Source organism: Mastacembelus armatus, chromosome 17 (assembly GCF_900324485.2).
Source record: "Mastacembelus armatus chromosome 17, fMasArm1.2, whole genome shotgun sequence".
Taxonomy (NCBI): Eukaryota; Metazoa; Chordata; class Actinopteri; order Synbranchiformes; family Mastacembelidae; genus Mastacembelus; species Mastacembelus armatus.
This window is the reverse complement of record NC_046649.1, coordinates 6,968,240-6,995,438: the sequence shown is the minus strand read 5'-3', so window position 1 is coordinate 6,995,438 and position 27,199 is coordinate 6,968,240. Positions and strand designations below refer to the sequence as shown.

The following is a 27,199-nucleotide window of genomic DNA, read 5'->3' as shown; positions in this document are numbered from 1 at the left end:
ACACACACACACACACACACACATACACACACACAGTGTTCATTGAGGCACAAAGGTCCCCATGGCAACAGAGCATTCAAAAGCCCCGTGGCATTATTTATGCAACGTTGCATCACAATGGGCCCTCCCACTGGTCGACCCTGCCAAAAAAGCCCGCCACTCGCCAGTCACTCTTTCCCTCTCTCTCTCTCTCTGACTAGACCATCTGTACCCACCCTCTATCCTTCCCTCCTGCCTCCTCCCCCCATCCACCAACACTGAAAAGCAAGAAGGGATTTGGGGAGAAAGAGGGAGGCAGGAAAGACAAAAGATGGACGGGGAACGATATGGAGGCAGGCACAGACTGAAAATAGTAGATTCATTCCTACACAATAACACACACATAACTAAACACACTTGCAGACCATATCAACATGCCTACACACACACACACACACACACACACACACACACACACTGTATGTTCTGCCTCAGTGAGATTTTATGGGCTGAAACAGGAAATAACTTTGCAGGGGGTCACATCATTTGGATTAAATGCCGATACACACATATAAGCTATGCAAAGAAGTGGCATGTCAAGATGTTCTGGGTCAATTAGCAGCCATTATGTGTACAGGCTGATTTTGTGTTATGAAGCGTAGTATTGTGTTTCATTTTTTGCCCTGTCAGACAAGCAGTTACATGTCAAAATGTAAGTCTGAAATCAGTTTGCTTTCAGTCTGTTTGTGGAGGGAGTAAGCTAACACAATACTGGTCAGCTTTCATGAACTGTGACATAAGAAATGAAGCCAATGGCCAACAGGAAACTGGCCTGGCAGAGTCCATGTCTCACAGAATGAAGAGTCCAAAACGAAGCTAGATATTAATTGCACCACTGATATACAACTCATCTCTGCCTCTTAGTATAACCCTCTCTGTAAAAGGGATCAGTTTGCAGAGTAAAGAGCATGTTTTGCCAGTTAGCAAATGAGATCCTTCACTTGCCATCCAGGTACAGGAGTTTGGTGTTCTGCATGTCCCCCATTAGCTTGCATGTTAGCAGTTAGCTTACCAAGTAGCCCCTTTAGAAGGCAGAAGTACTGCTTTTTAATTGTAGCACTCTCAGTCTATATTTCATGGTAGAAATGAATTTTAATACTCTTCTATTTCGGTAACAAACGCAAAAATCAAAGTCAGTGTATTCTGCATTATGCTGCACAAACACAGTGGGAGGAGCATTTACATTAGCAAAAAGAGCTAAATCTGTTTATTCCAGTGGAGGTACCATAAAAAGATACCATGTTACTAGTTTTGCATCTTCCACTTTTATTTAACTTCCCTCTGCTACAATAAAATATAAGAACTGTTTTAAGCAACCTAAGAAAATTACTACATTGGCATTTAACCAGCCGTCACTTGGTGTGCTATGGCTAGTGCTAGCAGATAAGATTACCTAAGGTTCCTCCAGAGCAAGTGACAAAACAAAAACCAAAACATAACAAGGATGCACAACCATCTCTTACCCAGATGCAATCTGACTCCACATTCAAACTCATGGCTTCCCAACAGGTGCTCACTTCCCAAAGCACCAAGAAGACCTGTTTAAAATGTCTTCAATCCTAGACGTCGCTATCAACAATCTTTTTCTTTGTTTTTGCCTTTCCTTAGCCCACCTTTTGAGCTTCCTCTCTACCTAAACTAACCATGATATCCCAGCATGCTACATGCAAAGCTCCAGCCTCCAGTCATTTCTTTATTCAAATTTGGTTTGACTCAGATTACAGGGCTGTTTTGGCTGTACTGACCACGGGTTTAATCACAGACATAGGTGGGTAAAAGATGTGGGGTGTGGAAAGTGCATATATATTCATGCAGTTTGTGCCAATTAGCGACATTAAATAATTTTCGACTGTGGGTTGTCATGTAGAATAGGACTTTCTGTGAAAACAGTGTACAGTAATGTCACATGGTTTTTAAAGATCTTTCTAGAGTGTGGGCTTGGAATATGCAAGTTTATAAGCTTGTAAGACAACCTGTGTTATAAACTGAATGAATGGAGTTAGAAACAGGTGGGCATTTACCAATCATTGGTTGCATTGTGGGAAATGTAGGAATAGTGATTTTTGGAGACATACTACAGACTTTAAGTTAGGACATCTCAGCCTCTATTAAATCTTTTGCTTTTTTATCCTATCATTATGGGAGTAAACAAAACTAATCACTTAGCCTGGGAGCTTAAGGGTCATGTGCGGGATCATAGCTGATCCTAGCACTGCGCTCTTATGAACAGAGATCTCAGATATTGAAAGATTCTGATGTTGCTGTCACTTGGGATTGCTGCATCTACCACTACAGCGTTCTTCTGTTGTTTGTCCACCACTATGTCTGGTTGGTTAGCCATCACCTGTTTGTCAGTCTGTATCTGGAAGTCCCACGGGATCTTAGCTCGGTCATTCTCAACCACCTTCGGGGCATTTCCCACTTTGATCCTGGGACCTCCAGCCCATACTCAGCACAGATGTTCCTGTACATTATGCCAGCTACTTGGTTGTCATGTTCCACGTATGCTCTGCCTGCTAGCATCTTACAACCTGCTGTTATGTGCTGGACTGTCTCAGGGGCCGCTTTGCACAGCCTGCACCTGGGGTCCTGCCTTAAACACACCCCAGCCTCTATTGACCTTGCACTTAGGGCTTGTTCCTGTGCTGCCATGATTAGTGCTTCTGTGTTATATTTGTATGTGTGTGTGTTGTGTCATGTTTTAAAATAAGTGCTCCAGCAGCCAGAAAGACATAAAACAATGGTCAAAGTAAAAGCAGCAGAGCTGCAATATTGTGACTTTCTAGTGTGAGTCAAGGTCTAAAGTCCTTGATGCAGCCTCTTGTAACACAGCCTTTCTGTTACGTATTTGAAGTCTCTGAACATAAACCAAGATAACATTTTCACCATTGGCCCTCTTGAGCAAGAGAAGACATTATGCAACTGTTTTCACAGACTGACACGTTCTCCCCATGACAAGGAAACATTCATGTGTTAAATTGGTAGTTTTTCCTTTTGAGTTCCAAATTATTATCTACAGTAGATCCTTTACACAACTCAAGTAAGTTTCAAGGCTCTGCTAAAAGATTTTTATACTGTGTTGAAATTAATGGAAAGCAACAGAGGTGCATAATAAGAATCCCCTAACAGTCAGTGCTTTAAGGGTGTGGATACAACAGGAGTACTGCACAACCACAACATGAAGTCCATCATGTTGGTGGAAACAAACACTCACTGATACCAGCCTAACATACCGGTGTTCGTGTGTGTGTGTGTGTGTGTGTGTGTGTGTGTGTGTGTGTGTGTGTGTGTGTATGTAACCTAGCTTGATAAGCAATTAGATGAAAACAACAACAATTAACTATGTTGTAATAAGCAGGTTCTACAATCAAGTGCTCATCAGCTCCAGTCTCAGCCTATTAATAACATAGAGATAAGACAGATAGAGAGTTGGTGGAAACTAACTAACAGGAACAGGCTGGCCTCTGAAAACCCTATTAAAGCAATTGGTATGCTAAAATAAATGACTGTAGGACAATGGTGGGCAAAATTGGTGAGTATGTAGTGTATATGTGTGTGTGTCCCAGCTGTAGTGGTCTTCCCATCTCTCTGCAGTGTAAGGAAGTCTAATTGTGCCCTGTGGTGTTTGCCTGGCATTTGGTTGTTTCAGAAGGGGGCCCGTTCGATGAGAAAATGTCATGGTAGCTATATAGATAAGATCACTGCTGTCTGGAGCTACTGTTTTAGGCTAGAAAATTATTAGGTACATCCACTCAGTAACAAGGTTCTCCCAGAGGTAGAGGTAAACAAGCCAACATGAGGAGGTGGGGTGTGATACAAAAACGGAGACCAGGGGAATAAGGAGAGAGAAGTTAAATGAGATAAAGAAAAGAAAAACTGCAGAACCACAGGGAGATGGATTTAGTGCTCTCTGGACACCAAAACTATTTACATGATCAAACCAGAGAGATTTGTTTTGTTTTCTGATAACTGTGGTTGTATATCTGGAGTGTGCCAGTGCTGAAACTTTTTTTAAAGTGCAGGATTAGGCATAAAAAATTATGAGCAACTGTAACATATTCAGTGTTTTTGTTGAACAGTTCACCCTGCATCAAGGTAAAATTGTTTATTCAAACTGCGGGGCAAATGAAAACCTTGAGGTTGTTAAAAACTCAAGGCAATGACACAGGGTAAATATCTAAAGGGTTCTCTAGAGCTTTCTTGACATTGTTGCTTTAATCACATTGAAACACCTAGTGGCCTTGTTATTTTTGTCTCAGTTTATTGCCTGTTGCTGGGAGGATTGGCAATCAACATTCTATTCCTCCAAAAACACAAACAAACCAAAACATTGTATCTGCATGTGCTGTTTGGAAAGGAAGAAAAATTAGCAGATAATTAGCAGATAATGAGCAAAAGAAAAGAACAACATTTTATGCTCAGACGAGATCACAAAAGGCCTCTTTTAATCTGCGTTATTACCTGTACTTGTGTGTGAAAGATTGTCCCATTGGCCCAAGTTGTGTCCCATTTCAAAAAGTTCCCATCTAGTGAAGTTCAACTGACCAGAAGGGTTCTACCTCCCCTCAATTTATCAAAGATACTTTGCAAGCTCACTTGTGTGGACTTGGTTTACAAAAAACAACAAAAATCCTCTACATGGAGCTGAAACAGTTACTTGCCTGATTAGGTAGTTGACAGAAAATGAATAGCCAAGTGTTTTGACAACTATTTTGAGAACTGATTCTTGAGTTTCCAGGCATAACTAGCAAAAATTTTCTGGTTTCAGTTTCTAAAATATGAACATTTGCTTCTGTTTTTGTCTCATAACACTAAACTGGAACCTTTTTTTATCTATTGCACTGCTGGATGGAAAAAAACAAAATATTTAAATATGTCAGCTTCAGCTCTTGGAAACTGAAACAGCCATTTTAAACTATTTTCTGACATGCCATTTCAAAAATACTTAATGAAAAAAGAAAATATTTGGCAGATTCAGCAAATAATGAAAATGATATGAATGTATTTTGAAGCAACCAGTAGTTATGGTAGAGGTCATGAGCCCATATGACTCACAAAATCTATACATTTTTGTTGAACAGTGTTAATATGTTGCAAAAGAAAAATGTATGAGATTTTCAGACCAAGAGGAATAAGAGGCTGGCTATGTGTTTAATACAGTAGAAATTGTGCAATTATAGTGCCACTCAAGGACTGCACTCAGCTCCCGCCCTACATGCTTCTTGCTCTGTAGCCACAGGTTTTTCTGTTGAGTGGCTTGTGAGTGTTTGCTCAGTGTTCGAGTCGACGTTAAGCTGGTCAGTTTAAACATGTTGAGGATGCTTTCAATGCTTTGTCTGTTCATTTCAGATGACTCTCTTTTCCTTACCTTCAGTCTGCATATTTACAGTACCTTGACTATACCATTATGTACCTTTCTAACTGTTGTATATTAAATTATTTAATATACGTTCTAACCATAGCTCAGCACCGGTTCAGTTATTTTCTTATTCATTAAAATAACAGATGGCCTTTGCTTTAAAAAAATTGTAAATGATTACAAGAAAGAAAAAAAAAAAAAAACTCATTAAAAGCAACACCTGCTGGTGTGACCTCTGTGTCCTTTAGAGAGGCCCAGGAGAAATATCTTTGATAAGTAGAAATATTGAGAAAAAATATGAATATTACATAAAAAAAACAATTAATTAATTTTATTTAAAAATGCCATGCTAACTGATAGATAAGGTAGGCAGCTCTCAATGGTGGTAATTTTTTTTCTTGATTTTCAGGGTGATGCTGAAAACACAAATAAATGCAATAAAATAAAAACCCGTAGATACAATTGATCCAGTCATATTTTCAGCTAGCTAATTTTATGGTGCACTGTGTGGACATCGTAAACATTCCCCGAACAGCTCATGGTTCGCCACGGAGAATTTCACAAGGAAAGACTGAAAATATGTGTGTACAGTATATGCAAATACAACACGCAACAAACAGCACTAAACATCTACTCATCTGATATAAAAGGCGTTATCTATCTGTCTGCTTAGCTCTCTGTATAATAAACTGGCAGACATAACACAGGGTTGTTAAAAGGTTGAAAAAAGGTTCTCTGAAAAAAAAAAAAACTTGTTCATGAGTAGCATATTATCTAACATCTATCTAATATTCCCCTGCTGTGGAAGCTAAGTTGTCTGCACGGTTACAACAGCCAACTACCTGGGTAAACCATCACATGACCTTTTGTACTCTGTGTAGCAATAATGTCAGCCATGGATGTTGTTTTTCATCAATTAGTGAACCTAACATTAGCTTAACTAGCTATCTATAGGTGGAAAAACACTGCCAGGTGCAGTTCAATTCAGCTGGAAAAAAGATGCTCAGCTGGTAGAAAGAGCAGGCACTTCAATACTGTCTAAAATAGGAGAGGATGTTCCAAGAGTTCTCCGTATATACGCACCAGTCTTCCTTCAGCTGGAAAAGAAAGACTTTCTCAAACACAAACACTAATTCAGAGGGAGGAAGTGAGTGCACAGCTAAAAAGACATTTCACACAGTTCCTCCCAAAATCCCTTACATATTCAGCTTTTCCTTTTTCTACATGCCCGTGTAACACACACACAAAAAACTTGATCCATTTTAAAACCACTTCTTATGAGTGCCTAATTCTATTGTGAACTTTGAAGATAACTATATTTGGCAATTTAATAAGTTAGTCAGTGCTAAACAAATCTTAATTAATCCTCAGTAAACAAGTGAGAGTAGCAGCAAGAGAGGGAAGAAAGGCTGACAGAACTCATTATCGCTGAACACACCAATAAAAGAACCCAATTAATCATCAAGTGATTATAGTTAATGTAAGGCTGATTTTTTTTTATCATCTAACACATAACACCAGTGATAAATGGAAAGTACTGTATGGAAGTATTTGTTCCTTAAAAGTCAAACCATATGAAAACATTAGGTGCAACCAATGGTTTTCACAATAATATGACTGTAGTTAAGTTGAATTAGATTTACAGAGAAAATACAGGTATAACTTCAATTAACTAAACCTAAATTGCTCCTAATTTGGAGTGAAGCTATTTTCTGCTGTTGTGCCAATTGGAATGAACTGTTCCACAGAGGACCATGATTCAAATGAATTATTATGTGGCTGAGAGGCTGGAGAAACATCTCATCCTGCCTAAAACTCAGAACTGATAACCAGCGGAAAGGCTGTGTGGCAGATATTCTTCTTTGTGCTTTCCGTCCACTGGTTGTATTCTCTCTGCTGCACTTTTTTCCTCTTCAGTGCCTACATTTTTAGCAGCTTTTACTGGTGTTGCTCTTGCTCTTCTCATGTTTTCTTCTTGAACAAGACAGGAAATGCAACAACATCTTTTTCTATCTGATGTAACTTATGTTATGCCAGTGTTGTGGCTTGTAAAAACACAGTAGGAGGTTATGTTGCCAGCATGATAGAAATGGAGGTTGTAGCTGTAATATAATGTGCTTTTCAGTTTGGGAATAAACACAACACATGTGCCTGCTCTCTCTAATGAGGACCACAATCCATTTTTAGCTTCATTGTGTTTTCATGCTTGAAAACTTTAATTGCATGTCAGGTTTGGGTGACTGCAACCTTGTACTTGATCTAACTGGCAATCATGAGCAGTGAAAAATCTTAATTGGAGATATTTTTTTCAGTTATACTACAAGTTATCATCAAGTTATCATTTGAAATGACTGCAACCTTTTTATTTACTTGGTTTTTACTTTAAATACAAAAGCAAGCCTAGCTGCAGTTCATCTGATTTGCATGTGCCACTACATAGGTTCTGCTGGGCTATTTAAGATGTTGTGCATGTGAACAAAGTAATGGAGCTCAAAAGTGTCTTCTGTACTTGAAATATCAGCTCAACTATAGCTCAACTCAGTAGATTGAACCTAGCCTGAGAATCAGACTGAATTCCCATTTTATTTCAGACATTTTGATAAGGTTGGTCTTGAAACAATTTGTTAGGACAAAAAAAAACAAAAACAAATTTTATTATTTTTGCTAATATTAGATTATGAACCAAAATGATGAATGCATTGATATTTTAGATAAAAAGCAATGGATCACCAAAGTGATTACAGTTAATCCTGAAGGGAACATGCATATCAATATTTATTGGTAATCCACCAAATTCACACAAAAACAGTGGCCATACAGTGGCACCTGGAGGAAAAGTCAGGAGATCGTCGATATCTTAGTGATTTGATAGATAGTTCAGGCTGGACCAGAACGATGGACTACTTTTTAAAACACACTGTCCCACCTGTAGGTTGTGTTGTTGGTATATTTTTAGGTGTGTGTACCTGGACAAATTATACAGAATTTGAAAGTCTCGTGATTCTATTTATTTTCCTGCAATGTAGAAAAAGCACCATCAACACATTTGAGATAGTCGTATGTCTATGGTTCTAAAGCATTGATCACAAAAAAATTACTGCTTCTTTCATTATTGTTAGGTAAATTCTTTTAACAAATAGACTCAGAGGACGAACATCGGTAAGATTATATAAAAGTTTTACTTTACTTCAGTGGGTGTAAATAATCCATCTGCTCAGGACTATCTACAGCTGTGGATTAACACATGTTTGAGCACAGTATCAAGCGACTACAGCATCAGAAATGTTTAACTACATTGGTATATTTAAGTAATTGTTTTTTTTTAATTTATTATAACTGTTGTCTTTCTGGATGTTTAAGTCTTTTCCTTATCTGTTCACAGAGCAGTACAGCTTATTGCTGATTTTACACCTTGCTTTCCGCAGATGTTAAATTTCAGACTCAATTTCCTCTACTGCAGTAGCCCACCATTTAAATTAAGTACAACTGTTTACATTTCTATTGCCTCCTTCTCTATTTTGACTACGCAAACACCATCTGGATACATCAGATGAGCTAAAACAACCAAAACATTTAGCTGTGCTGTCTTCCTTACATTTTATATGCACATATCCTCTGTATTGCCTTTTATTAAATGTGGACAAATGCAACTGGAATATTTACCAACAAAAAGGATGGGACAGGATGAGTTACCTGGAGTAGAAATTTTGTATATTATTTTCAAATTAAATGCAGTGTTTTGTTTTGAACTGCTGTAGGTCTTCATCTACTGTGCAGATAAGAGAAAATGCTTAGACGATTTATAAACACATTCACATCTTGATATTTTCCAATTGACTGATTTGACAAATGTTGCCGGGCTGCAAATATAGAAAAGCTAATCAATAACCTGTGCTACTTTTGCTTTATCTGTCATTCAGTATGTCTTATTATATCTTACATTGAAATAAAATTCTTTCATAGCAAGAGCTTCACACTGCCTTTCCCCAGTAGCATATGTGTTGACAGCAAAGATGATGCACAAGATGAGGACAAAAGCTGACAGATGTGATAAATACATTGTCGAATAGCTAATCAATCTCATGTGGGTAAGAAGGAAATGGAGGAAAACAGCAGCAGGGCTCTCCTGGTGTGAGTCAGCAGTCGCAAAAGAGTCTGATTGGCAGCATGATTGTGCGTGTGTGCCTGCAGCCTGCATTTCTGTATGTAAAGCATTTTCTTAGTCACTCACACCTGACTTTGTCTTTATGAACCAAAATGATCAGGAAGCTTTGGGTGCATGTATCTGTGTGTTGTGTGTGTGTGTGTGTGAGAGAGAGAGGGAGAGAGAGACAGAGATGCAGAGACAGAGAGACCAAGACAGATCCACGCAGCCTGAAAAACTTCAGGAAAGCATACTCCTGCTTTCTTTTTAGAGTGTGGTAGCAAACACTGGCAACAGCCCAAATATACTGAAAAATTACAGACTGCAAAAACAAATATGAAAGGAAGCAACAAATGGTTGGCTCTAAAAACTAAAAACCTCACCATGGTGCAGGAGCATGAAGGAGGGAAGCACAGGAGTGAGGGAGCAACTATACATCCACACTTTGTTCAAATAGTTTTCCTTCCTCTTTTCTTCAGCCTTTTTCTTTTTATACATTCATATCAGAAGGCCATTCCCATACCTCGATCATCTGTGTGGGTGTGCATGACCTGCAAGTGTGTGTACATATGGCCAAGTCTCCACAATCTACTTAGACTAGAGGAATGTTCTTCAGAACATTGTAGTAACTCAGTGAGCTTTCAGTCTAAAACATCCGGAATCCATTATTTTTCTACTCTCAGCATTTTTACAGGCTATCTTTAGCTTCTCAGTGCTTTCCTTCACATTCTGTGGTATAGAAGGACACACACAGTATCAAGTATCCACCCGACCTGTGCACCTACACACACATCAGAATATTCTATGCACATCTTCTCAGGCTAATTCGTCTGCACTTCAGTAACATTACTGAAGTCACAGTGGACAGTTAAACAACAATCCAAACTATTGTTATACTAGTAGTTGCTAATGTAGCTCTGAACTTCAAGCCTCAATGTGGCCATTTGAGCTCTACCCCCCGAATATTTAAATATATTCACTGTAATCCCAGCTCCAACCCATGCTGACTCAAATAACATTTCACATATCCTAAAGTAACATACTTCCACAAGACCGATAACAAGCGTTTGGAGTGTAAAATTGGCAGAGGTCCCATTTACCTTTAAATACATAATGAGATCTCACATTTAAAGGTCTTACATCTTACATGAAATCTTTTCCATTTTAATGTTGATTGGTACTTATTCTGTAGAAGAGTAAGCTGAATCAAAGTAAATACACTAGAAATGTAGCTCAGGGAATGGCAATAGCAGTCCATCTGTTCAACACTTTCAGATTAAAATATATTCTGTTTGGATTAAGATTAAATTTGGCAGAGCCATAAATGTTTGTCAATGACTAAACCTTAATGACTGGTGATCCCCCACCACCAGCAGGTCAAACATTTTTATTCAACCAACCCTTCAGTTCTAAAATGAATGGCTCAAGGAGTTGCTAACATTGCTGTGGACTTCTAATCAAAAGAACACTTGGATTTCAACATTTATTCATTTGCTAGATAAATGAGTCAGCGGTCACTTAACAAAAATGCAGCAGTGATGACTTTTAGATTGAATTCTCTGGACAGCTTTGGCTCATTCCAAATGATCTGTGTTACATTGACCCATGTGGGGAAATCAAATTCTTGTGACTAACAGCAAGACAGGACTTTGCTGTAACTGGAAATGAGGGCCTTTAGTCAAGACTGCAATTTGACCTTCACTGCTTGAGCTGGATGAAAGCATAACACTGAGTGGTCACTAATACTACCAATATACACAGAGTAGGACACGTGCTGCTTTCACACCACAAATGAACCGTACCACAGCCCATTTGGAAGTAGGTTAATCTTTAAGTTCATAATGTAATATTACAAAACTGTGTCAGGAAACTTGTTGTAATGTATTTGAAAAATGATCTGTAAAAGTAGCTGTTTCACAGTTTTGTTAAAATGTGAGCACTGAACAATCTATATTTTTTTGTGAAGTCTACTGTATCTCCAAAATGAGATAAAGTGTAGAGTGCAAGTACATGTTAAAAGCCTGGCAATGTATTGCAAAGCTATTTCCATATGTAAATCCTTAGCATGTAGACCTTAGTGATGTACACCTTATACACATGCAGTGTGTAGCAATGCAACAGTAATGTAGAAATCTCAACAGTTATGTAGGTAGGAGCCAGAAACTGAAAGCAAAGTTAACCCAGACCATGAATAAATGATATCACGGTCAGAATCTAAAGCCTAATGTTAGCTTTATGAAAAACAAAAAAAATAAAGTGGAAACTTTGACTGGTGTCTTTACTGGTTTGTCATACACAATATTTCCAACAAAGCTACTCAGACAGAAGGTGAGAAATTACACATCCCACCAGCATTTTCAAAATTACACTGAGCAGCTGTAGCCTACGGCAGATCAAAATGTGGTGACATATTTGTGACACATTAGCTCAGATGGGCATTTCATCATATGTGTTTATTGTTTACTGTTGTCTTGTCTCACCCAGAAAGGACTGGAGAAATTATCCTCACTACCTTCTGGTACTCGGCTTTCATTAATTTTGACAAACACAAACGGGTTCTTTCTAACCTGTTCCTTGACAGAGGCGAGGATGGCGGAGGTGGTTTCAGACTCAGAGCCGTCTCCATTGGAGGCGTTGAGGACAGGGCTCAACATGGTGGCAGCGCTGGCAGTGTCAGACGCCACCTCAGGCACTGGCATACCTCCTGGAAAACAAGACATGCAACTCTTTTACTATTAATAAATACGTTCAGACATGCCAAAATTTAGGCTGAGTGACTGTCACACCTACGCATTCCTACACTCTTGTCTGGATAGACAGCTAGACACACAGATATGGACATTAGAGTGAACAGACAGATGTGATACTGTAAGAGTCAGATACATTGCAAACTCACACAACACTGACATAGGACAGATATAGCAATATATAAATCATCGATAAACAGTCTGCTAATGCAACTTCTATAAAAATTTGGATTTTAGCCAGCCCATAATGTCCATGTGCAAAGTGATGTCCAAAATGTGCTTGATAAGGCAATACTGAAACTGAATCTAGTGCAACACTGACCGATACCAATTGGTGTGTCATGTTATGATTCATATAGTGTATGTATACCATTTCTCACTGGCCTGATAATCTTCAGGTTATGAAGAGCTGGAGCTCAGGATCAAAGGATCAAGACACATCCTTAATATGTGCACCAGTTAAGTCAAGTCTCTACAATCCCAACATTAGTTAACTAGTGGTAGTTTAACAATGGGAGAAGTAGCAGTAATACAGGCAGAGATCAATCTGTAACAAGAGAACGGACGCAACAGCAGATGAGTTTGAAGACTGTATACATAATTGGAAATCTGCCAAGCAAACTATTTGTTGAAGTTCCAATACTGGTCTAATACCACTTGAAATACTGTATCAACTGTAGTGATAACATAGTGAAATTATTATAGTAGGAACAGTGGGAAGGATGGTCACCATACAATTTCACATAATATTTATCAGCACAAAACACATGCTATGATCAGCTTAATGTGCAAACACACACACACACTTGGGTGCCTGATGCCAAGTGTCATACTGTATTTGGCCAAGAGTCGGAGGACACAGGTTTCACATGTGCCTTGTAATCCTGATCCAGCACAGAGCTGGTGTCACGGCTGCATCGGCCGGCTGTACACCATGTCATCACATGCACACACCTGCGTGCACGCAAGATGCTGGCTGTTGGCAAGAGGCAGCACTAGCATAGCGTGGGGTAAAAATGGAAGTGGAGCCTGGGAGCAGAATGGATGGTGGAAGGAAGGTGACAGAAGGACAGGTGAAAGGAAAAGAGAAACAGAAAGAGACCTAAAATGACAGCACAGTGAGAGCACTAGAAAGCAGAAGGCGAGGTAAGGATGAAAGAGAGATACAAAGAAGAGCGAAGAGATGAAAACTTGCATGCTGCTAAGCAACAATCTCTGGTCAATGAAGACTGCTAATATGGCTGACCCGGCTTTATTTGTCCTCCATTTTGGAGAGTATGCTCTTCTTCTTTACATATCTGTCCCTCATCACTGTTCCAGAGCTTAAATTTTTTATTACCACCCACCACACCACATTTTTTTTCTATTTCTTTCCTGCCCATGCCTTCTTTTCCATTTGAATCCTCCTACTTCTTGTTGCCTTTCTGTCTATAAACGTCCTTTCCTCTCCTTCCCGCTTTCCCTGCCCACTTCTCTTCACTCGACCTATTTCAGTGTCTCCTTGTCTTTTCAGCACATTTCTGCTTTACTAGGCAGCATGCAGCAGAGGGTAAAGAAAATGACCCGAAAGAATGCAGGTTGGATTTGAACCTGCAATGCTACAGTGCATCGGATCCCTCCCAGCACCCCCATCCAGCTCCCTCTACTCTGAGCAGGCACTGTACCTCATAAGCACTCAACACCCATCTGTCCTTGCAATGCCATTCCCCTTTTCTTTCCTTCTTTTCTGGATTTTTTATTCTCAGGGCTGTGCTGTCACAACTGCAAAACCTCCCTGCTTCTCCATAACTAACTTCCCCTTCCTTTTCTCTTTTTGTTTATCCTGTAGTCACATCAGTGCCATCACTCTCATTATCACCTCCATTCAATTCTAATCTGCCTCGGGCCCTTTGTATTTCTACAGAACACAATACCTAATCGCGCTGTTATGGACTTTCTGTTCCCAGTAAGGCTGCCTTAAATTTTTGTGATCCAGCCTGAGAAATTTGTTAATTTGGCAATTACAGGTTACAAGAACAGTGAAGTCCCCCCCCCTTACTGTTACAGTTACAGTACCCTAGTAGCTGATGGTAAATGAAGTTCTCCTGATACAATGTCTGCTTTCAGTTTGCCTGGGAACATCAGTATGCATGGAATATTTCACACGACACAATATTCGAGCTTGAACTTCACAGGATAAATAATCAGAGAACAGAGAAGACTGCAGCCCAATTTGCCTACAGAGCAAAACAAGAGAGAATCTTGGGTTTTGACTGTGCAGACAGGGCAGACAGCCAAATATAGGTCAACTCAACAGACCGTGTCCAAGCCCTCATCACACAACTGACCAGTACAAAGCAGCTTTCCCCAATAACAGCCATCTGAACTAGGTTATAGAGGCTCGCACCCCAGCTAGAGACAAGACTTTGAATATGGATTAAGCCTAAAGGCTTTATTTCACTGAAGTATAATCTTGGATTTTTAGGTCTACATTTCAGCGATGTAATGCAGGGGTATTTAGCTCTGCATTTCAAAGTGGTAATCTCTCATATTGGTGTAACATTGTAAATGCAGACCACCATGTTATGATTGACATGGCTGACATGGGGAATATGGAGCTTAATCTTTTGACCCTTTAAGCTCATCAGTCAAGTCTGAGACAGGCATGTTTTGGTGAAGACAGTATTCATCACAGATCAGCAGCAAATCAGCAAAAGGTCCATGTGCAAATGCTATTTTCCTGTGGCACTGATGCATATGTGCAGAGCATTAGAACATGCTTGTGTATGTGTGTGCGTCTCGTGGGATGTGTGTGTGTTTGTTATGTATTTGATGGGCAGTCCCCTGTCACCTCATTAAAACTGGTTGCAGTGTTTCTTCTGGCTTCATCAGTCATCTGTCCCTTTGTCTAGAACCTGACTCTGCTTTCAAGCTAACAACACTTTACACTTACATTAACAATGTAATTAGCGCTGTCTGTGTCTCACTGTGTATTTATTAATGCACATTCTTTACTTTTTCATTGCTACCTGTAGAGTTCAGTGATGTGTGCATGAGTTTCTTTCAACCTTGTATCTAAAACATTGAATTAGACCAATAAAACACTGACTGTTAAGGTTTGACGTTCAGACCAGCATTCTGCTGCTGAACGTTTGATTGCTGCTGAACAATAACTCACAGTGCAATAAACTCCAAGCATATAGTGGTACCTTTTAAAATGATAGTTAAATTAAACTGAACTGATTTTTATGTTGTTGAACTGCTGAGGCCAGGTAGAGTATACCTCATTAAACTAATGAAAACTGTTTTATCAACCCTTCACCTCGAATTTGCTTTGCTAAATAAATTTTATTTAAAAAAATAATTGCTTCCCAAATTAAAGGTTCCCTTTAAAGCCTCTGACCTTCTGTAGAGCTACGGAGAAGTTTTTTATTAGAGGTTCCCTGTTTTGTTTGTCTCGTGCACTCACACAAGTCAGCACATGCAATGTGACGCAAGGTACATTTCGGCCAATATCCTCGGATTTCTACGTGGTAGCAATATGCTTTAAAATATCAGCTTTGCAAATGTTTTAAATGAAATGAACCACATTTAGGGCAGCACGGTGGATGAGTGGTTAGCAATGTTGCCTCACAGCAAGAAGGTTCCTGGTTTGAAACCCATCAGGGGCCTTTCTGTGTGGAGTCCGCATGTTCTCCCTGTGCTTGTGTGGGTTTTCTCCAGGTACTCTGGTTTCCTCCCACAGTCCAAAAACATGTATGTCAGGTTGATTGGTCACTCTAAATTGCCCATAGGAGTGAGTGTGAGTGTGTGAGGTTGTTTGTCTCTATGTGGCCCTGTGATGGACTGGTGACCTGTCCAGGGTGAACAGAGAGCTGGGATAGGCTCCAGCAGATCCTCGTGACCCTGGTTAGGAAAAAGCAGGTATAGAAAATGGATGAATAAAACACATTTAATATAACTGTTAGACTGCGTGGATACACACAGTGTAAACAAGCACAATTGACAGCTGGTGTCAATCTGGTGTATTTGAAGATGACTGACATGGCAGACCAGAGTTTCTGCTGTGGCCCATTTGTTCTAAGGTTTATAGCATTAGGAAAAAGGAGAACTGTGTTATGCTAACAGGGCTGCTAGCTGTAGTCTGTTGAACTTCTCCACCCCTTATTTTATCTTGACACGTCTCACACAAACTTTATAATCATTTTTCACCAAGGCAGTAGACCTTCCTAACATCCCTCCACTTTAATTTCAATGCATCTCATCTTTTAATGCAGCAGTTACTTATTCAAAAGTCTTTTCAGTGCTTTAACCAAGATCTTTATTGTTCTTGTTGTAGAATAATTTAAACATGTTCTTTCATTTATCTCAACAAAACCATATACATGGCTGCAACATTGTGATGGCTTATGGGGACATTTCCTTATGGCTCATGGGGATTTCCTGGGAAACTTCACGGCTTCTCTTATTGTAATAAGTCCAAATATCTGCTGTAAAGAAGCATATTACAGGGAAATACATGACAGACTCTCCACAACAGAACTGTCACAGGCAGACAATAGCATAGAGCCCTACAAGCATGATTAAGGGTTAATCACCCATCAACCAAATCTACCCATGGAAAAAGTCCAGATGCTAATGGACATTTGTAATAAGCAACACACACACACACACACATACGTCCTGTACTGCTTTAATACAGCCCTCTCACTGTCACTAAAGGATAGCAGCTCTGCTAACACACCATGGCCACAATAGAACTTTATTATTTAATAAAACTGTGTTATTAAAAGCATTACAACACATAGCCAGTTACAGTGCAGGGGAAAAACATGCCAAAACCCTTCAGAGAGCTGTTGTGCTGTTGTTGTATGTGTTGTTATTTTACTGCCTGGATGCCTGGCTCACTGAATATGGATCACAATTCAAATGAACCTGAATGACTGTGCTTTCATTTCAAACAGCTATGTCTATTTTGGGTATGAATGCTAATGATGCTCACTCATATTTGTTTGTGATAGAAAGTAAGTTACTGCTTTTTATATAATCAACATACATATAGTGTGAAGGATGACTAAAACAACAGCCTGGATGCTTCACATCCAAACCTCTACAGTAATTAACCAGGACAAAGCAAGTGCAATATTCAAACAATAGAGTATAAATATGGAAGGTAGAATCTAAAGAACAGTTCAACAAAGAAAACTGTAGTCATCAGACAGTAGACAGAATGGTTAGAACTCAGGTGTTGAGAGATGACAGAAGGTTAATGACAGTATTTAACATTCAACAAATCATCTCCATTCCTTTTGACAAAAAACTACAGCTAACTACAGACTATTATACTAACTACAGACTACTACTGACTACAGCTAAAAGGGGTTGGCGACACCCGCATCGGCACATAACACAGAGCTGAGCAATATCTAATCTAAACTACAATGCAAAACAGAAATACACACAGCTTCAACATCTGCAATTAAGGATGCCCTGCCATAAGGTGCACTCATCCCTTTTCAATGCTGCAGACATCACTGCCTGTGGCTGCCACAGTAGGTGATAGGCCACTACGTGCAGATAGCACTATCTTCAACTCAGAGAAAGTTACAATGTGCAGAGTATCCTAGTTCCAGGATGGGGATGTCACCTTTCTACATTCAGTATTTACTGCTGCTCCAAGCAGAAAAATGGCCACAGGATGGTCTTCAAGCATGGAGAGGATTAATAGCAGTGCAGGCTGTTGTAAGCTGACTTGCAAAAATAACATCTCTTAAATCAGGATTTTATGATATTGATATCATAAACTGTTATATCATCAATACCATTTGTCAGTGCCACAACTTTGAAACAGCTTAACTAAAACTCAAGGGTTGTTTTCCCCGGGATAACAAAAAGAAATAAAAGAATGATGAGAAAGAAAATATTTTAACATTTGCTAAGAAAATATGCAAGACATGAGCAAACAGAAGCACATGTAACATTTCTTATAAGTATTCATCTAGGCCCAGGAAGATGGCTCAAATTAGCACTGAGCTTTTTGTCTTAAGTCAGGTACAGGTGAACATAGGAACTTGCCATCTCAAAACGGACTAACAATGCTAAGGGGCAGATTATCCTGAGGTTTGCTGAGCACGTTCATGTCCTTTCGCCAAGGACAGACTTTCCTGGCCTCACTATTTGAAACCCTCTATCAATAGCAAAACTGTCAGTAATGTTTTTAGCTGCGTGGAAACAAACACTGTAGGCTCCATGCGCTGCTAGTGGAGCTTTAGGCCTTTGGTTGACTGAATCAGATTTCTAATGAAATAAGGTGACAAGGGACTGACAAGGGAATAAGTGGGATTATGTGAGTAAGTACAGAGTAAATCAGTGCTGGATTTAGTGCACATGGTCAGTAGGATGATTAGCAAAACTAGATGCCATACTCTAAACGGCAACAAAGTCAGAGCTTTTAAAGCATCTAGAAATGTTAACTAGATGATGTGCTTTCAATAGGTCAAAAGATTTAGCTGGTGTATGTAGTCCTTTTATAGCAAGCTACTTTTTGTGCTTTTAAAAATTTATTTATTTTTTTCTGAAATAGGATTTACCATCCTACCTAATTTAAAGCCATAAAAACTGTGACTATTTAAAACACCCACTAACAAATGCTTTGGCTGAAATATACAACCTGCAGGGAAGCTGTACCTTGTTACACAGTTTTATGACTTCACACTTCTGCTGTTCAAGGCTCCGGTTTATTTGACCTAAATTTAAACTTCGCACAGGCTAAAATAAACATCCAACAGTGGAATTCAATTAGCAGTGTTTCCCTGTGATCCAAGTCTGCAGTTTTAATTAGTGATGCCAATGAAGGCATCACTAAGGTGCACACATCTCCAGAGGCTGCAAACGCCTGCTCTCTCTGTCTCTGTTTGCTTACACACACACACACACACACACACACACAGTACATGTGCAAGGGCCTGGTACCTTAAAAACAGGATGCCTATTTATAGATAATTGAGGATGTGCCTAATGTATATATGGATATTATCCATATTTGGAAATGAAGCAACTTAATGGAAACCTTTAAAATTCATCCAACTTTTTTTTTTTTTTGATAGACATCTTTCAGCTTTACTTAGCTAACATGACACATGCAGATAATAAGAAATGATCTGTGTGTCTCATACTATCACTGGACAGCATAGAAGGAAAGCACAGAAGCCCTCTTCGCAAAAATAACACTGGCATAATAAAATCTTTAGCAATGCATGAAAACTGTGCTGTTTATCTGTAGCACAGAGTAAGTCAGGAACACATCGGGTTAACACAGTACAGTAGTAATGTAGCTTGTATGAAAAACTTACTGTTTGCCCTCAAGTTAATCCAAACACTAGACATATGCCTTAGGTTTAACCATAATCATAGATCCCTGCAGTGTATACAGACAAAGCTTCACTCACAACAAACATTTATCACAACCTTAATGAAATTCAAGGCTCTGCTGTTAGAGCGAACAGTTTTTTAGTGGTTGAAATACATATTCAGATATGGTACAATTACAATGTCTTGCAGTACAATAATGCCCCACAAGTTCTAAAAATTACAATTTATTGTCTTCTATCTATGTAAAGAAATACATACATTCAATTCACATGGAAAACAAATAATTATTTCAACAACTTTTAAAAACTGTCAGATAATTAAACTGGTTGTTTTGGCCTGTCTGAATATTATGAAACTTGTACTTACAATTTATATTGTACAACTAAACCAACTACTGCAATCCATGAAATGCCATAAAAGTATGCTTCTATTATTCCTGTAGTGCTTTTCTATTTGTTTTGACACTGTCACAGAGGTGCTAGAGGAATTGTAGTTTTAGCACTGAATTTCAAAGATGGGGTGATGGTGTAATTTATCACAATTTACTTACAGCTGTTTTTAATATTCTGTCCCCTTGTTATATGTAAACAAAGAGGCCCAAACATCTGAGATATCTCTCAGTAAAATAAGGTGCACTAACTTAACTATGACCTTAGTAAAAAACATACTGGATTTATACTTTTCAGTATCACCAAAAATGAGCTGTGGCGCTGTATGAGGCTAAACAAGTGTTCCTAATAAAGTGGCCATTGAGTCTACATAGTTTATTCATTACACAGATTACAGTTTATATTTAAATATCATACACATTATCATTTGGGGTAAGTTAGGTTTTCTGTTGGTGATCTGTTCTCTATAATGATTGAACATATAGCTCACAATGGGCAAACACATGCACGTGCATAAAAATATACAGTTATTGCTGCCACACACATACTTACTACCCCCCAACCCCACCCCACCCCACACACATATACACCTTCCCTTCTTTAATCTCTGTCATTATCCCTTTTTTCCACTGAGACATCTCAACAATATATTGAGAAAATATCAAGAAATGAGAAATATCAGTATATAGACAGCAAACTCCCCGGCTGCTTTTTGTTGCCAGTCTGTCCCTGCCGTATGACACTGAGTCAGTCAGTTTGGGACTGACCTAAATAAAGACCAAAAACAGTTTGAGACAATGCCACTGGCCTTAATCAGTCATCCATATGCACGTAAAACTTTTTAATAATGTATGCTGCAGCAGTGTGTGTGTGCATTTATTGGCGTAAAGAACACCACCCCCCAACCCCCCACCGTCATCATCAGCAGGTACGTTGAGTGTCAGTGAATTACTGCTACTCATACTTCTGAAACACCTACTGTGTAGTTTGTGAATGAATTAACCAAAGAATTAATCAGCACATCCAGAACATGATTTGTCTTTTCACCCTGTGCTACACAGGGAGCCAATTACATGCTATGGTCAGGATGACTGGCACATGGTTTAGCCAATGAAATTTCAGCAGTCTACAAGATGCCAGGATTCTCCAGGAGGATTAATGTCAACTTTACTGCAATACGTTTCATGCTTTCTTCATTATACTTTAAATTGGATACGTCCACGTCGGTGGCTGTCAATCCAGCTTTGTATTTGTTCAATATCCCTCAATTCTAAATGTTTGATATTAAAGACAACAGGAGCATGAATATAGTCCTTAAGGTTTAAGATGAATAACTTTTTATTCTTTGTTAATGCCAAACAGTGGGTGCACGTTAGTGTATAGTTTTGTATTGTATTTAATCACCATGGCTCAACAGCTTCTGCCTCAGTAATTGAAAGAAATCAAGGTATGATGTTCTAACTGAATTAACACAATCACTCTGACAGCTAGTATTTACCTGCATTGCTTATTCACTTACTGATTAACGGTGTATTTTTTTAATCCCATTTGCTCTCCTGTTTTATTGTTTTGAAAATCCAGTGGTAGTGATAACATATGTTTTTTGGTATCATACTTCGATGACGATGGATCCCAGAGCAGTCAGGAATTTCTCTGTGAGCTGCCTCAACAATTTAGTTTTTCATTTGTGCCTCTGGGTACGATTTGGCAGGAAAATCGCAGCGAAAAGTGTATGTTCTTATGATAATAGAAGAACCAACATGGGAAATATGGTGTCCATCTTAAAAGCTGTTCTAGTCAATTTTTTTTTTTATAATCACAATGGGTCTATAATATCAGAGACTAGCATATACAGAGAGTTACTATCCACTATGTAGTTCTCCCTTGTCTCTACAGAGCATTTTAGTCTTTTAATGCAGTACTTTGGTTTTTCGGCCCATAACTTTACTGTTCTTGTTTGTAATCACTCCTCTCACCAGTCTTCTTTCCAGCCACAGCAAGCAACTACTTTCAAAATAAACCTCTGATAAACTTACTGTAGGCTGTTAGCAGGTACCTTATGAAGAGCAGTGGACTGAATATTATTGTATGTCAATAGTTTGCTTAAGACACCACCAAAATCCGCAGATGTAGTATTTTGCCTTTGAAACTGAGCTAAAATCACATATCTGTTATCATATAGTACTATAGTAAGTCTACTGAAATACTTTGACACCAAGCATGTTAGTTTTAAATGCACTCTACTAAAAGCTTGCTTCACAATACGTGTACACAAACACACAAAAGGTAGATGGACATCAGTATTTTCAATGAAAATCTGCCAGATGGAGAGGTGCAAAGGTCAAAGTGGTGTAAAAACTGGAAGTCAAAGAGTATACAGAATACTGTATATGAATAGGAGTTATGTAAATGTCCTTTGCATCACATTAACAATGTAAATAATACATTCAGCAAGTGTAAACATGCAAAGATACAGAATGAATGACAGGAGACAGCCTGTCTATTATGTATCTGTTCGAGGGCTGATGAATAGTGTTACACTTTGAGTAATGGTCTGCTAGTCATTCCTAAGCTTGTGTGTTGGAGTTCTGTTGTCATTATGGTCTTATCTAGTTTCTGTTTTTGCTGTTTTGTTTTTCTTACTTTCTCTGTTTTTGTGAAGAGACATGTTTTATAAGACCTTTGAGATGTTTATTCTCCCCCCTGAACAATTTTGTTTCCTCATTTTCTATACAAATAAAACAAATAAAGCAAAAATAAATCAACAAATTAGGTCTCTCTGGTTTGCTTTTTTTCTCCCATTCTCTCTCTCTCTTTTACAGACACATAAACAAAACTCTTCTTTTATTGTTATACTTGTGAGGACATTTTTTGAGGAGAAAAGAAATCAGAAATCAAATGAATCTCATATTGCTAATCATTAAAGTTAAGATAAAATTGGTTTTAAAAGTAAGATCACGCAGGCCCCATCACTTTCTCATGACCTTGTTAAGTGAAGAAATCCTGAGGATATCGGTTTCAAACAGCCAAGCAGTCAATGCAAATCTCCATCGCAGGTTTATCCTCAGGCTGGGACAAAGTGAGCTGAGGCATATTAATGAATCTGGGTGGTATATTTCAAGAAAGTTCTTTCAAGGTCATCCTTTTAAATTAAGTGTTTTTTTAAAATTTAGCCTACTTTATGTCATTTGTTTAAACCTTTTAAAAAAAGACATAAGCAATCACATATCCCACATTATTGATGCTAGAGTTCATTTACCCAGAAATCATCTAGAAATGGCTTCCCCAGTGGAAGAGCTTTAATGTCGTGCAAACCCCAAACCTCATTCAGCATTTCTGGGATGAACTGTAATACTGACAGCAAGCCTGACATCACCAGTTCCCAGTGTCAACTCTTCTTCTGTATAAATTCCAGCACCATTACACCTCTTTTCACCTGCCGATTGTCTTTACAAGCAGGGGTCAACCTTTGCAGAAACAGCTGTCATCAATGAGTTTATAATTCATTTTTGAAAGTGCACAAATTCTGTATTTACCAAAAAATCCAGATTTAATGAATTAATATTTAATGAGGTTCTCATAGTTAACTTGGCCTTTTTGTACATATACATGTAGCTACGTTTTATCTTGTCATTCCTCCTCTGAAGGCTGAGAAGCACTTGAAGGACAGCTTTAGTGTAGTTTCTAGTACGTATATATGCAAAATAATTTGGTAAATGTGTCACTTAATGAACAGATAGTCGATCATACTCTACTTCTGCAACACATCTAATCGACACTGCAAATTCAACAGAGATGTGGTACAGTTTTAGGGCTTTACTGTTTGAATTCAAAAAGATTGTTTTGTTTCATCGATTAGTATTTTGAGAAACAAGAAACTCATCCTGATGTGCAGTGCCTGTCATCCATTTTAGACCCTCACAGCTAGTTTACCAAACAAGTCACAGAAATTCACTGTGATTGGCTGAGAGTTTTGAGACCCCTGCTGGCTAGCTAATGGAACCTCAACGGGGAAGCACCTCAGGATAACCTCAGGCCAGGAAAACAGAGGGAGGGCAGGGGGGAAGAGACCTTCAAAACATGCAGGCAACACAGCTGACCTCCACTTATGGCAGATCACGGTTAATGCTCTTATTGATGAACCCACACACACACACACACACACACACAAAGTTCACAAAGTTCACAAAGTTTCCAGATGCATTCAATGAAATGCTGGATTTACATTTAGAAATACAAAAAACACTTTAGTCCAGTATCCACCTTTCAAAAACAGTCTAACAAACAACACAGTGATCACTTCATATGTACTGGGCAGACCTCTGATTAGTCCTCATAAAGATAGGCTTCTCAAAACTCAAATATCATTTTGTCAGTTTTCTGAAAGCAGGCACACTTGGTTTCCCACATAAATCATGCCACTCTAACGAACAGGGAATCGTGGCCAATTCACAGCTTAAGATATTAAATATTTTATCAAATGTAATGGCACTCACTGGAATGGCAGCGCTTTGAAAGTACCAAGAGCTGTGTTTTAGCTTGAAAGAAAAATATAAATTAAACAAGAATAATGAATGATATTAACTGTGGAAAGAATATTGATTTTTTTTTTTTTACCTTTGAAAATACACAAGAAGGGCCCTGAGGAAAAAAAAAAACACGACAAAACTCAAGGGACAACTTCTTTCAGCACGTCTCAGTAAGCAAGATGACAAAAGTTATAAGAGGCGAAACACAAACTCTTCACTCAAGATGTCGATTCTCATCTTCATTACAAAGTAGCCCTTGTTTAATGCTACATCTTTGTCTCCAAACAACAAGCAGCTAAAAATATGATCAACATCATGAATTACACATCATTTCCATAGATCCTCTGGGTGAGCTACAGTGCATTCGTGAGCAGCTGCACCACATGCTATAATTACAGAGGTTACAACGCTGATGATAAACACAGAGCAAAGACAAATTAAAACTCACACTAACTCTCCTCCACCCACGAAGGAACTCATTCTGTAACAATACAGTATGTGAAAGAGTTGATGCATTTCGTCAAGAAAAGCTGCCGGAGTGTTGCAAATAACGCCTGATGAACACAGAGAGAACTATGAAACCAGTCTTTGAAATGGCAACATATATGTATAACTCTCCCTATTACGTTCTAATAAAATATACCTATATATGTTTTATATTTTGTTTATTTTTATAAGAAATGTACATTTTGTTTTTCCAGTTTATTTTTCATATCATATGATGTAAATTACAATCTTCCAATATTTTGTTATGTTAACATGCTAACAGCTGCTAACACAAAGTACAGCTGAGGTCATTGGGTTTGTCTTAAACTAAAGTTTTTGACTAAAAATTCAGGACCAAATACTTGAAATATTGAGCCAATAAAAAGTCCATTTCAATCTAGACTAAAAATGGCGACTGTATCATGTTCACCTTATTAGTTTGGTCTGTGTCGTTGCCTTTGCAGGTTTTTGTCATGAAGCAAACTGATTTTCTACCTGCACCATGTGTCATAGCAATTTACCAGTTACTGGTACGATATCTCACTCTAGACCAAAAATTATGTAGAGACTGTCAGCCAACAGAGATGAAATGTTTCACTCTCAGAACAATTAGCAAATGAGACAAAATCAGTTTGAGGAAGAACAATGTGATGATTAAGGGCTTTCACTGCAATCATAATCAGCTATCCTGTCTGCTAAACAAAAGTGAAATATATTGTTCAGTTAAAGCCATGCTACTCACAGGCAGATTAGCATGTGAACAGTGATTTATTGTTTGATGTCTGAACATCTGCAGTATCTAAACATCTGGTCATTTTTATACTGAAGACAATAGAAAAGGAGCAAAATATCTGAGAATGACAAAAAGACAACACATTTAGTTATGCTAATATTTACATGGGACCACAGACGACAAAGACAATGGTGATTCTTTGTCATTTTTGTCAGGCTTTATTTGCTCTTTTTTCAGGTCAAAATATTTAGTAACTATCATTTAATTATTACATAGAAACAGCTTCTATGTTGCTGTCTTGGCTGTGAAAATTATTTTAATAATAATAATAATAATTTGATTTTAGAATAAAGATATGAAATATACTGTATGCTGTAAGCAAGGTCCTCTATATATGTTTTAAACACCTATGTGTTTCCACTGATAACACTGCCATTGAGTGATTATACGCACATATGGGTTCCCAACTGATATGTGACCATCACTTTCACCATGCATCAAAATACATCAACTCTGAAGGTCTTTTCTAAGTAGAAATTGCACCACTGAAGTCACTCATGGAAGGCAGCATCACAGAGGCACAACCACCCTGAGCTTCTGCCTCAGTCCGAGGTTCAAGCATGAGAACAAGATATGAAAATAGATGGATATGTTAAAAGCTGCTGTAAACATTGTAGATCATTACGGTACTTTATCTGGCATCACAAATCACTTCCCCCATTTCTGGTTATTTTTATCTGATGTTCTGATTCTTCTTTGGTCCGACAGTACTGGCATGTTATACAGTTTGGGTGACATCAATCTAAATCACCTTACAATCAAAAACAGCACAATGTATGTCAAAATATTCATCCATCCGTGGCAGATGGCCTTCTGACCCCTATTTAATTAGCATTAGCAGTGGATATTTCTTATGCTTCTCAGGCTACTTGAAGAACTGCGTGAATTCCAGTGCCTTTATTTCTTACTCACAGGTCAAAGCTTCATCTAAACACAACGTAACATGAATCAAATGACTAAGCTTTGTGCTTCTTCTACCGTGACTTCTTCTGGCTTGTTTCCTTTTGAGCGCCAGCTGAGCTGAAGATGTTTTTACGTTCCCAGCAGCATTTTTAGCAGTTTGTGCAAAACAGTGCTGAACTGAGATGCGTTTGAATTGTCACAAAGGATCAACACTAACCCACACTAACCCACAACTAACGCTTCCCCCAAGCATTATGTTTTGCTCTGTGATTTAAAAAAGCAAGGTGATGGCCAGTGGATGCAGATAGTATCAGAGGGACTTGTACATGCAGTGTATTTGAATCTGACTGGGCCTGTCTGATGCCATTGCTGTGACATATGTGCATCCTGAAAATTGGGTGCAATTCCTCTTTAGCGAATGAAAAAATGATGCCAACTCTGCCCTGGAGTGAATGTGGTG

General features: G+C 38.5%; 1 protein-coding gene across 6 annotated transcripts in view; it reads right to left on the bottom strand.

The window, feature by feature from the left end:
* The window catches only part of ctnnd2b (catenin (cadherin-associated protein), delta 2b), a 151,541-nt gene that overhangs the window by 108,019 nt on the left and 16,323 nt on the right, over window positions 1–27,199 (bottom strand). For 5 of the 6 annotated variants that reach the window (XM_026314349.1, XM_026314352.1, XM_026314353.1 and 2 more), the window contains exon 1: window positions 12,110–12,295. In XM_026314349.1, the coding sequence (XP_026170134.1) occupies window positions 12,110–12,262 (153 nt within the window). In that variant the 5' untranslated portion in view covers window positions 12,263–12,295. Of the gene's footprint in view, window positions 1–12,109; window positions 12,296–27,199 lie in introns of those variants that run through there. The other variant, XM_026314351.1, reaches the window with a different exon arrangement.